Source organism: Limulus polyphemus, unplaced genomic scaffold (assembly GCF_000517525.1).
Source record: "Limulus polyphemus unplaced genomic scaffold, Limulus_polyphemus-2.1.2 Scaffold82, whole genome shotgun sequence".
In the NCBI taxonomy this organism is placed as follows: Eukaryota; Metazoa; Arthropoda; class Merostomata; order Xiphosura; family Limulidae; genus Limulus; species Limulus polyphemus.
This window is the reverse complement of record NW_013665692.1, coordinates 307974-321832: the sequence shown is the minus strand read 5'-3', so window position 1 is coordinate 321832 and position 13859 is coordinate 307974. Positions and strand designations below refer to the sequence as shown.

At 30.4% G+C, this 13859-nt stretch overlaps 1 protein-coding gene and 1 long non-coding RNA gene across 4 annotated transcripts in view; one reads left to right on the top strand and one right to left on the bottom strand.

Annotated features, from left to right (window-relative positions):
- The window catches only part of LOC106467706 (UDP-N-acetylglucosamine--dolichyl-phosphate N-acetylglucosaminephosphotransferase-like), a 46366-nt gene that overhangs the window by 2473 nt on the left and 30034 nt on the right, over window positions 1-13859 (bottom strand). The window contains exon 8 of one of the 3 annotated variants that reach the window (XM_013928085.2): window positions 8316-10672. The exons of 1 other annotated variant lie outside the window; for it this stretch is intronic. In XM_013928085.2, the coding sequence (XP_013783539.1) occupies window positions 10604-10672 (69 nt within the window). In that variant the 3' untranslated portion in view covers window positions 8316-10603. Of the gene's footprint in view, window positions 1-8315; window positions 10673-11577; window positions 11717-13859 lie in introns of those variants that run through there. One more of the 3 variants, XM_022396573.1, reaches the window with a different exon arrangement.
- LOC111087978 overlaps window positions 1-13859 on the top strand; it is a 73831-nt gene that overhangs the window by 48167 nt on the left and 11805 nt on the right. The gene's annotated exons all lie outside the window — the stretch shown is intronic.

Below are 13859 nucleotides of genomic sequence, written 5' to 3'. Positions count from 1 at the left end.
TATTGTGTGGCTCTAAATAATTTTTGTTTAGTAACGATTTTAATTTAGGGCCGGATTTTATGAACCAATCATACCGTGAAACTATCTTTAAACCTCGTAACCTGAATATAAAAATCATCAAAAGGAGAAACGAGATTTCCATCCTCAGACAGTGATGCTCTGAAAAGGTAATTCTACATCTGTATGTGACACTTGAATCCTGTAAAAACACTGTGATCTGTAACTGATTAATGTCACAATGTTATTTCCTAAATATGTTAACAAAACTGTGAAAACACAAAGTTGGTATAATAGAGAAAGACGCTGGAATTTTTAAACAAGGAAAGGGATATAGAAAATATTTTTCCAGCTAGTTTATGATAAAAAGAGTTTCAGCAATCGGTTGAAGTGACACGTTCTCCAATTAGTTTCAAGAAAAAAGTCTGCATACATAAATTAGTCATACACACGTACCCTTTACAGTTAAAATAACCGTTACCTCTTTACAAGACGTCAGTCCATGGAAATTTTAAATATTTAGTAAATGATTAAATCATCGAAGTCCTCACTCTCATAGAAAACTATCAAATAGACAGACCTTTATCCTGCGCAATGCAATATATAGAAGAATAGTCAACTATTCGAAAGCGCTCGAGTTTTGGGTCTTATTTTGAGTCTAGTACACTTTATATATGTGATCCTTTGTGCTAACTCTTTTATCAAAATAAACAGACATATAGGCATGTACATAAGGTTATCTACGTTGTAAAGTTTTGATAGATTTTACAGAAAACAACATTTCAAGTCTTCCATGAGACAAGTCACAGGCAAAGAAACTTCATTTACCTGAAAGCATTTACATGTGTACTCAGAAATCAATGTATAATGTACCATGGTCAATATAATACACGAGATGCATTTTTAATCATTTCCATTACAAGTTTGAAGTATTTCCGACTTCAAACTTAAAAAAAAATCTTTAAAGCTCAATTTAGATGCATCTCATACATTCATTTATTGCTTTTGAACGCATCAAAATTAAAATACACCTACATATCAATTTTATTATCATAGCACGATAGTTTTAGACTCTATGTTTAAAGTAAATCATATTCAATAGACATTAATATTTTTCTAGACCGTACTAGTCTCTAATGTTTAACATTACTTTGATGGAAGTTTCACCTTCTTAGAAACTTTTTTATTAAAGGCCTGGCATGGCCAGGTGGTTAGGGCGCTCGACTCGCAATTTGCGGGTTCGAATCCCCGTCCCACCAAACATGCTCGCCCTTTCAGTCGTGGGGGCGTTATAATGTGATGGTCAATCCCACTGTTCGTTGGTAAAAGAGTAGCCCAATAGTTGGCGGTAGGTGGTGATGACTAGTTACCTTCCCTCTAGTCTTACGCTGTTAAATTAGGGACGGCTAGCGCATATAGCCCTTGTGTAGCTTTGCGCGAAATTCAAAACAAACAAACTTTTTTAAGCTTCTGTTTCGTTTTGCCCACCCTTATTTTATGGTGTATGTGAAATAGAGATAATACTTTGTTCACTTTTATTTATAACACATTAAAGTTTGTGAAAAGTACTAGTAATATAGTTTTTACCATTATCGTCATTTTGAAGTATAAAAGCCTAAAATATTACCAGTCGAAAAAGTTTCACTTTTCCTATGTAAAATTTTGAGCAAACTACTAATCGTCTTTAACCTGTATGACAGTTTTATATGTAAAACGTGTAAAATCTGGATATATTCATTTGAAGAAATTTTAACTCTTATGTAACAGTATCACCAGATTGGCCATTCATGCCTCTTTCGGTACTGTACCATTATTATTTTTTGCTTTCTGTATTTGAATATATATATATCGACTAGTGGAGAAAGAGAGATGAAAAAGAATTACATTTTAAAATTTAAGTTAACAATAGGAAGAAAACATAAGTTGTAAGGATATGAACTATATGTTTATATATAATATCGTTTCTAAGGTATGATTTATTTTCAAATGTTTACAGTGATTTAATCAACATCAAAATACTTCCAAGGGGTAAATTTGCACCTAAAACCACCTATCTATAATGATTTAAGCACCGTCAAAATAATTTCCAGGTGATGAAACTAATGCCTATATTCATCAAGTTTTGATAAAATTTAATTAAAGTTTTCCCTAAACAAGCTGTTTTTAATATAGTTGTTCTAATACAAAATAGTTTTAAAACTATAAAAACTTTTGTGTTACAGTGTCAGTCACTCCTGCGGTTGTTGATGGATTGCTTTTCTTTTCCTCTGCCCTTTTTGACACAAAATACAGACTGGCATACAGTAACGGTTCTACAGAAATGACATGTCAACCTCATACACGTACTGAACTTGCTAAATATTAGTTCTTATACATTGAGCTTCATTTGACTACGCTTATATGACAAACGGGATAATCTAAAAAATCATCATTGTACATGCATAAAATTAAATACAATCAATACTAAAACACACTAAATTTTTAGACAAATGAACGTGTTTATTTATTCATCAAAACTCAGAGAAAATATTTTATATTACTGTACAAGTTGAAAAATGGTGTGGATCTAATAATATAGAATATTGAGCAAAACAATGCTTTTATGATATGCTCACCTCAGATACTTAAGATTATTGAAACATATACACAATATTAAATATAGTTCACACGCCCACCAGTGGCACAGCAGTATGTCTACGGACTTACATCCATGGATAATAATAGCAGCATTTGGCATGGGTTCGATATGAATCTACCTCTCATTGGTTTATGATAACATTAGTTCGAAATAAAGGTTAATAGCCTATTATTCATAACTATATATTGTTCGTAATTATGATAAAATTTATTGCTTCAGCATTTAAGCTTTTATTTGACACACAATAGTTGCATCGTTTCCAAATTAAAACTAAATTTATCATCCATTTTAATTTCTATTGATCATTATTTAGTAGATATGGCTCGTACGTTTGTTTTATCTTAATCAAAATGTGATGCAATAAAATTGTTTTGATTCTAATGATTAACGTCATTTTCTCTTTGGTCCATTTTTAAATTGTCTTACTTGTATTTCTGTTATTCATCGTTTCCTTTCTTTTGACAATGATCACTGGGGATGACCAGCACTTTTTGAAAGTTGTATTATACTACTCTTGAACATCCACTCACTTTCAGCAAAGAAAACATCCTAGTGTTCCGAGAAGACGTGTCTGGAAATTGTTTTAAGAAACGTGCTTTGCCTATATCTACGTGATTGTTATCCAACCCAATCTGGTCCCACAAATTCCTTAGATAGTTCACTGACTTCGTGTAAGTGTGTGTCAAGTCCATATTGCATACAATCTTCAACTAGAGGTTTAATTTACTTTGGAAGCTCTGCACTCATTCTTAGATAAGGTACAGTGAATCAACAATAGTTACTTGGTTTGTTTGTGTCACTTCTGCCTCCATTACCATGCTGGCAATGATACTCTTTCAGTACTGTTCCTACAACTACAGCTTACTTTCCAGACAGAAAACAGTTGGTTCTGTGCATCAGTTTTATCACTACAGCAGACAGTAAATGCTAGACTCCATCCACAGTATACCTCATGTACACATTCAGGAATATTACTACCTCCTTCTTGATGTGTCCATGTGAAACCCACTGTTGTAAGGCCCAATCTGGTTAATACTGGATGGTTTTATGACAAATCCGAAGCTCACCTGTCACAAAAGTGAAACTGGCTGACAATTTCTGCAGTAGATCCATACCTGAACAAAAATTGATGTCACGTAGCAAATAAAACTGCTCAAACGAAGTGGAAATGCATCTCTACATTCACACATAGCTTGTCACCAGTAGCCAGAACAAAGTTTATCGTAATCCAAACTGGAAACTTTCCTCAGAATACTTGACACACACACACACAGCAAACTTGAGTAAGGTCCTGACAACTTCAACATCCACTAGGAAGTTAAGCTCATTTCCATATATATATATATGCAATAATTCCATAATTCTCTAAACAAATCACCATGATATTGTATGCAAGGTAACTACTGCAACCTCCCAAGCTGGTAGTCAGGTCCAACTGGAGGAGCTGCAACTTGTCATTAACCCCCCTGCATTTGCAGTAGTATTCAGTAAGGACAGTAATTGCTTCCAATAGTCTTGGCTTTCCACAGTTGAAGCAGGAACCCCCCCCCCCATTTCTTGGTTATTTTCTTCAAGCACTAACCTCCTGTTGCATTGGGGATGCATCTATGGCAACTGGTCCTGGAGTGTCCTGTTGTCCCATCTGGAAACATGACAACTTTACCATGATGTTTTGAAGTATTACCAATGATGGAGCTACTGATCAATATTTTTGTCAAACATTAGGACCCTCATAGACAATGAAGGTTACTTTGGAGTAGAGTCCCAAGCTACAGTTATCACTGTTGCTGATTTCTTCCTCTGCTTCAACATAAGGTCTGATGTAACCCCATCAAACCATGTTGCCATATAAATTGCTTATGTCACAGACAAAATGTTCCTGATGAGTTTGAACATTGTCAATGTGCCTTTCTGGGTCGGAAGAGTCTTGACTGCCCTATGAATCTGCTGCGTCACAAGACACTGGCTTCTCCATCCGATGGCATCATGGCACTTTGCAGCAGACATTGTCCATCACTTGCATCTCACTAATCTCTTTGGCCATGAGTTAATCCAGTGCCTGGAAATACCTAAACTAGTTAGCAATTATCTTGGAGTCCCACAGAAATGTTCGAACTGCTCACCACCACCATGACCCATATTTAAATGTAAAGGTAACCAGATGAGGTTGTGTTGTGGTATCTTGGTCTTCCCTAGTCACCCATCAACCTTCTAATTCCAAGGATGGATATATAATGTGATTTTAACCATTATCATAGTTACTGAAATCTTCTAATCCAAAAAGGGTGCTCTTCTAGTCCTTACCAAATTCTCATATCACATTTCATCTCCTTCCACAACAAGTTCTACATGGACTCAGAAAGTGTAATTCCATGATGATGAATTTCCCAACACCAGAAAGTCAAATGAAAAAAGAAGCACATTGAAAATAACTCCATAATAAAAAATATTTTGGGCATGTCACTAAAATGCAGCTTGAGAACTTAGTCCATGGTATTCAGGTACACTGATATCCAACAAATAGCTACAAGTATCCATATAATACAGGTTCTATAAACGATTTACATAAAATAAAATGAACATGGACAGTAAAGGAAATTGAAACAGTATAAGAAGTAATCTCTGTGGTTTAATGTCATATAGAATAATATCTGTCCAGATATTACAAGATGTTTGTAAGTTTCCTCTCATAAGTAATGTTAGTTGCTGAATCTAAATAGAACTTAGGAATCATTGCGATCTCACAGGTCAAAAAGTAGATGGTAATTCACACAAACACACAAAAGAGAATGAAATAATATTATAAATCTCGGTGAGTTTTAATGATAAATTGTATACTAAAACATTCAAGTAGTTTGAGAAATGGAATGTGTTGATCTTATTTTCCCAAATGTAATAAACCTCTAATGAATTATTGAAGTATAAATTAATACTAAACAATTAAGAAATTTTTTAATATTTAATAAATAACACAGATCAAATTATTTATCATACTACCATAGCATCTAATGTATAACATATATTTATTGTATAACATAGTGTGTGAATTAGAAAAGGCAGGACTTTTGACTTGATAAATTTACCTTGTCTTTTAAACAATATGAAGGACAGATGCTACTTAAATCAAATTGAATTGGTCATTATAACTAAAAGTACCTTGAGGAGATTATTGATGGAAAGAGAGCCTGTGCCAAACTCCTCAAATGTATAATAGTAGAAAAAGTAATATTATTAAAATCATCCGAAGTACACTAGGTACTTCGAGTTGAATAACAACAATATATAAAAAAAAGAAAACAATAATAAATACTACTAAAGTAAAAATGATTGCTGCTGGTTGATTACCACTGTGCCACAACAGGACTGAAGATAGAACTTGTGCTAAACTCTTTTAGTGTGTAAATCAAAATAATATGCATAATTAAATTAAAGTGACACAAATAGTAAAAAAATTAATTCAAATCTTTTCACTCCTTAATAGCATTTTAATACAAATACATGAATGTACTGACAATTTATCTTACTCAGTAACATACATTCCACAATAAATATACAATATTCTGATGGTATATGCATGTTCTTATACTTAATATAAACATTCTCATCATTTCACTTTCAACATATAGATGTACATCCTGAACAAACATAATCTTTTCATTTATGTTAATTATTCCTAGGACTTCTATTTTGTTTCTCAGTTTTTATTTGTAGCTCTTTTGTAGTTTTATTTAGATATCTTAAAATCAGTGTTTTTTGGGTTTTCATTTTTAGTTTTATGTAGGTATCTTAAAATCGTTTTTCATTTTTTACTTTTAATACTGTAATGCAGTGTTTCCAAACTTTAAATAGCAAAGTTTCCATTGCACCCACTTCACATTAAGACTTCTCACAAGTGATAACAACAAAATCAACATTTTCTTTACCTGTTTTTAATCATTTTTTTAAATGAAGACATGCTTGTAAGGAGTAAATGTGAGAGCAAAGTGATAGTTTTTTTTATATTATCATCGTATCCATCTCTTCTGTTTCTTCTATTGTTATTTTTGGGCTCTCTCACCCCCAGCCACCGGTAAGCACCCCCTAGGGAGTATGCCCCACAGTTTGAAAAACACTACTGTAATGAATATACTAATATATCATATATTCTCTGCACACTAATTTCTCTTAGGTATAGTTCTATTTATGTCAAAGCTTTGTAAAATTATGAAAAATAATAATTATACATGAACCCCTATGGAAAGAATTAAATCTCATGAGCACAGTGACTCAGAAAAGTGGATGTTAATGAATAACCATTTCCAGTTTTTATTGGAAAAAAGACCCATTTCATTTTTTATGTATTAGGGATGTTTTATCAGTGTTTATTGGTTACAATAAAAAATCAGAAGCTCTAATTATTCCCTACCAACTCTGAAAATGTCACTAGACTTTTGATTATAATTCTATAATATTCATGCAATTTCATTGCAAAAATATAAACACAAGACCATAAGAAAAAGAAAAACTAACTTCCTGAAATCGACAGGAATTTTCCTATAGATCATTATCTACATATCTACGTGTGCCACTGTTTCCGTTTATCAACATTATATTTTAAGATCTGTGCAAGAACTCAGCTAACAGATGTTTCCGCATATAAAAGCTATCTTCAAGTAATGAACTTTTCATCTTCTAAGTAGAAAAAGGGTAGCTGCTTAGCATGTGATGTTAATATTTACATATACACTAGTTTGCAAATCAATTCGAACACCTAAACAATTGTCATTTTATGAGCTTTACAAACAAAATAGCCATTGATTTGATACAGAAATTAAATTTAATCATTGCAGAAAACTATTAAAGAATTAGCATACATGCATAAAACTCTCAAATTTTGTCACTGCTGACTGGTACAAAATCTAAAGACAATTATGCATGACAATTTTGCACTATTTTATATTTACATCAGACTCTTGAACAACTTTTAAAAAATCCTTTGCACTTAATCATTTGTGGCTATATGTTGCTCTTCTCTTAAAATTTTAAATTAATTAAATTTGTGGCTAATCAATCTATCACTTTCCAATGTTCCATTTATTAGTCTTTTTATTTATTACTTATCCTGATCAACTGCTTTAACCATTTTATTTTACAAGCAAGTTTTAGTTTAAGTAATAAATCTTATTATTGACAAAATTTTTTTATTGAGATCCACTTATAAATTCTTTAAGATGGCATGTGTAAAATGTTTATAATATACAATGTATTCCCTAAAAATAACTTTTCATTCCACATTTCCTTGAATGCATAACCTTAATATAAATTTTGATGTTATGATTTGGGAATTTTAAAACCTTTTAATAAAGAAAAATGTCATTGCATCCAACTTTTTTAAATTAGTTTGGCTCTTATTAAAAATAGAAAACTAATAAAACTGGTTCTGAAGCAGTTTAATCTTATTTTGGTAATTATTGGTTTAAAGTAAAAGATAATGTGAGAAAATCAATAACTTGCCTATTTTGATGCTTTTTCCAACATTTTAACTATAATGGTTATATTTCTTAGGCAGAATAAATAGAAAAATGGAATGTTTTAATATATAAATTTGCCCTTACCCTACTGCATATTTATACAATATTTAATATAAAAACATAAGAAATCTTTTTGAGAATAGTGAAAGTGTTTTTTTGTGGGTATGTACTTTTTGAAATATTTTAATCTTTTATACAAAGCTATTACATAAGTGTACTTTTCTAGCTGTTCATAACTTTTATGGGTTTCATTGATCTTTATCAATACACAACATTAACTGTATTTGCTGAACAAATTTGTTTCTTAATCACAACACAGAGGAATGCATTAAAAACTACTGTGAATATTAAACTTTTTAACTATAATAATGTTAGCATAAAAAAAAGGTACAGCAAAGTAAATAATAAAGTGACATGCATACAAAAATTGCACCACCCTCAAATATAAAATCTAGACCACAGGCATGAATACTCTAGTTAGCCTTACATTTAAAATCCAAAAGAAATAATTTCATAAAAAACAAAAATTTTAAATTGTGTATTTTCATTTTCAAATATGCCACAGACAAAGTCACTTATTTTAAAAGTAGTGCTCAAATAACTTATAACATTCTAGCTATAGCTATTTTAATGTCTCTCAGATATTTGATTAAACAACTACTTATTAGGGCCATCTATCTCAATGGACAAACATTACAATTCCAAATAGAGCTTATATTATTACTGCAGAATTCTTACAGAGCAGCAAACACAAACCTAGGATAAATAGTATTAACAAAATATTAAAGAAGTCAAAAGTTTCTAAAAAATTATCATGCCTTAACCCTTTGAGTTATAAATAAAATAATGAATTTTTACTGAAAACACCAATGCTCAAATCTGTGGTTTTAATGAAATTCAGATTTTCTGATACACTGTAAGGGTAATAGCCTTTAGATAAATTCAATAACACAAGTTGCTGAAATTAAAGGTTTTAAGTAAAAGTCTGTAAAAACTAACATTTTAGTAGAAACAGAAAAAATATTTTCAGACAATGAATACTTTGGCAATTAAAAAAGGTCATAGATATTTTTATGCAATACATAGCTGTAAATACAAAATTGCAGAATATTTACAAAATAAGTCAAATGAAAGAATTTATATAAACCACAGTAAAGTTATTATATGCATAAAAATAATTCAAAGCTAAAAGCACAACCACAACTATTGATCACCTAACCTAAACAACCCACAACCCATTGAAAGTTTCTGCTTGAACATAATAACCAACTTTCTCAACAACAAGATTTTTCAACAGTTGTAAAATAAACAATCAGCAGAGAATAGTAGCAGAAGTTTAACCATCAAGTGGAAAGGTTTCTGGCAAAGCTTTAATTGATCAGTTGTTTGTTACAGTTGTCTCTGGACCACTGGTTGAGAAAATGTTTTTTATCTATTTGCTATTAATAAGTTTTTTCCTGTCTTACAAATAAATGTATACACATGACACGGTACATTTTAAAGTTCTTGAATGCCTAATTGTTATGCTTCTGAACATTTTGGTTTTAGATTTAGCTTTAAAAAATTTGGAAACATACTACTATGTCTTAAAGTAATATTTAAAGTGTCTTAGGAAAATAAAAATAATCACTGCTTGTCAAACAAACTTTAATAAAAATTTGCATATACTTTACACCTTCCTTATATGACTTCTTTAAAATAGTTTTGTTTTGCAGCTCTCATAACTGTCATAAAGAAGTTGAGAAAAAAATCATTACATATCTTCTAGTGGATCATGTCTAGACTACATGAAAGTGCTTCAGGATTTTGCTTTCACATAGCACATAATAAACAGTCAGTGAAACACACAACAAACATATTATTACAGCATGCAACTCCATCTTCTTGTTTTAATTTATATTAATTTAGTTCTAGTGTGGTATTTATGACTTCTGAAAATCATAAAATAGTTTTAAAAAAAGGTTTGATTGGAAGAGTAATTCATTCAAAAGGTTTTAATAAACTATATCTACCAATATTGGTGTGTTATTAACTTTAAGCTTAAAACTAGCTCCAAAGAGGCAAATGAAGTACATTCAAACTTTTCAGATAAATTACATTCTACCAGTCAAACTTCTTTTAAAAAATGTTTATTTTGTTCACACATGGAATAAATGTTAAGACATGGACTAGCAAGTTCAAAACAAGAACCAATTAAGCACTGACTTTACAGCACAACTGGGTTGAAATCTTTGGGACAACTTTCAGATGTAACAGAATAAACACAAACCAATTATCTAGGTCACACTGTCCCTGACTGTTGTAAAAACAAATAACAATTTTCAATTCTCTTGATTTATCATATCTTATTCTTTACGCACCCCTTATTTCAAACAGTACTTTTAATAAAAGCCATTCTTATAATGCCTAATTCATGGTTATAGCACCCATTTAATGCCCTTTATTCTAGAATTTAAAACTAAACTACATCATAAAAAACTCTTGCCAGTCCATAACGAACTGAAAAGGCTAATCCACTGCAAAGAACCTGAAATAAAATCAGAAAAAGTACTTAAACATGATTTTATTGTTTCTAGCAATTATACTTATTGTAATGCATCTACATTTTTACATAATAAATTCAATAACATTCTTGCACAAATATCTGAAAAAAGTATTTACAAACTATGCCTAAAAATTAACTGCACTGTACTAATACATTCAAAATACTAGAAAGACGAGAAGTTCAATAAGAAAGGCATAAGTAGGTTCTTAAAATAGCTTAATCAGTAATAAAGAATCATTAATTTCTTCTTCAAACTAAAAATGTAATATCTAGTAAAAGGTAATTTAGACTCTCAGAAAGTGTTAACAGTAATGGAATAAGTTTATATAAGGGATATATTAATTACACTACTTACTAGAGAAACATAACTTGAAAAAAAATTACTGGACATTTTAAAAATCTATGAACCAAAATACTAATCAAATTTCTTTAGAAATTAAATGGAACAAAATCAACAATAGTGAAAATGGTGAAGTATACACCAGTTAAAAGGTAATTAATGATTTACCCATGTAAATGATCTTTAGATCAAGAAAAAAAGTAATTTATGGGTTTTTTTGTTCTTCAGTAATAAATTTAGCATCTGAATTTTATAATTCAAATAATGTAAAAAAGTTTTATACATTCTCTCTTTGAACAGAACAAATATAAAGATCAATACAACTACAAGTAAATTAATGGCATAAAATTATTAGACAAAGTTCTTACAATTTTTTCTCATAAAAACATGCAATTTATTAAACTAGGTACCAATTTTGAACCTATAGAAATGCCATCCACTTGATTACATACTTTTCAATTAAACTAAAAATAAGATTGCTTACTAACAAACAAAAATAACTTGATAAGTACTTCAGTTAAACTATAAACTATTTCATTATCTTTAAAAATCAGATAAAAACCCCTAATTTAATATCTTCATCAATACGTGTATTGAAAATATTGATGTACCAGCAGAGACCTACAAAAAATTTGCTGTCAAATTAGTATCTTTATTGCAACAGTACTTCTTGAAATACAGGATTCCTAGAATAATACAAAAGAATTCTAATTGCAGACACCAAAATCTTTAAGTCCACTTGTCTTAGGCCTAACATTAATTAAGCTTATATTCAATAAAGAGATAAGTAAACTCTTGTAACTTGAGTACGTTTTTGCTTTGATTAGTTACGGCTAAACTTTACCATACTTAATACTAAAAATAAATAATCTTATAATGTTATTCCACAACCTAACTTTAGACCTTTTTTAAAACTTTGATATATTTTTAATATGTTGTACAAAATGTCTACTAAAATATATTTACATCCTCCTTTTGTACACATGCACAATTAGATATTAAGGTATGCCAGATTTTCAGAACAGATAAAAACTGAGCATTATTATAATACATAGAAATTCATTATCAAAACTGAAGCAAATGATAATATGATCAAATTTCTATTCTTAAATGCTACCAGAAAACTTAAAAACTAACTTTCAAAAACATTTATTATTAATGTAAGGATTAAAAAAATCAACATGTAAACAAGATAATATATTGAGAAGGTGAGTGACAATAATGGATTAAAAGAAATATAAATGAACAGTCTCATTTATGAGTTTTAAGCAAACTATATAAGATATTGTGCGATCGAACTGATCTATTATGATTATAAACTTCAGAAACGATGGTCTTCAATTTCAATAAATACCTCCATTATTTACTTTTTTCTTTAGCTAAATCATTCAAAACTACATGTAACCTAATGGAAAAAATACCTGTTCTTCATCTTACATTAAATTTTAAGCTAGAGTAAGGTACATAGGAAATTTTTACCTCTTAATTTTTTTTTTATTAAATGTTTAGGATAGGTTGATCTTAGTACTTTCCTTTGTTGTTACTTCCTGCATACTATTATCATACATGTTTATATACCTTAACTTCTACATGTTTCTTTAATATTTGGATATAATTTATTAACCTGAAATATGAGTAGTTAGCAATATGCCTCTACCACACACAAATCATTAACCACAATGTATGTAGGTCTACTAATTAATTGTTATATGTACAAACTTCACTGTTTAGCTGGTGTGATCGGAAAATAACCCAATACTTTGATTAAAATAACTTTTAACAAATTTTGATAACATATATTAGTAACGGATTAAAATAATACCATAATAATAATACCAAAAGAATATCTAAAAATGATTCAAAAGAAAATGTTGCAAATGTGGTGACAGCACTGAAGAGAAACCCACAATAAACACGTGAGACCGTCTTCGTAATTTTTGTCATCGAGAAAAGTGAATAAGAAAGAATAATGGGGAACTTATATATGTATGAGGTATACAAGGGGGAATTGACGTAAGTGGAGAGAGTCACAAGATTAAAATCACTAGGGTCAATATAGTGAGGTATAAATACTGGAGCACGTGAGGTAGAATTCATACCAATGCTTATACGGGTAAAGAAGTGAACCTTTTGTCAGGCTAAAGTGTGAGGGGAGGCAAGTGTATTTTGGAATTTGACATAGACCAAAATATTTTAAACATGTCTGGACAATACATTCCCGAGAAGAAGAATGAAGATTCACAAGTGCAAATGCATAGAGGGAGTTAGTGTACGTGGAGGTGTGTCGCCCTTTTATTGGCGAAGGGCCTTGCCAAATGATTATGTCATTGTGCGATAGCACAATTCACATTAGATCATGTGAGATTAGGTTTGAGTTGCCTCAAGGCTAGTGGCATGAAAATCTCTAAGGCAGATGCATGGGGAAGATAGTTTAACTGTGTGAAGAGTTATTGTGGTATTGTTTGGAAATTCAGTTTTTTCATATTAAAGACAAATGGTTTTGATATTTTTGTTTTTCTTCTTCTTTTTTTAAAGAAAATATTAAAAGTTAAACACTTTTCAATAACCAATTAAGTTTTACTTAAATTCAGTTTTCAAGACCTTAAAAGTCAGAAACAAAATTCATAAATTTTTCAAGGAATCAGAGACCTGTACAAGCCCTGAGGAAGGTATTTATTTTTCATGACCACAACAAATGATGGTGAAAATAGCAACCGATGTCACATACACTGTCACCCAAGTTTCCTAGAGTGTTTCCTAAATTCTCTATTATAATACTAATTTGATTTTAAAATATTAGGTCGTCAAGAAATTAATGTCACATGTTGG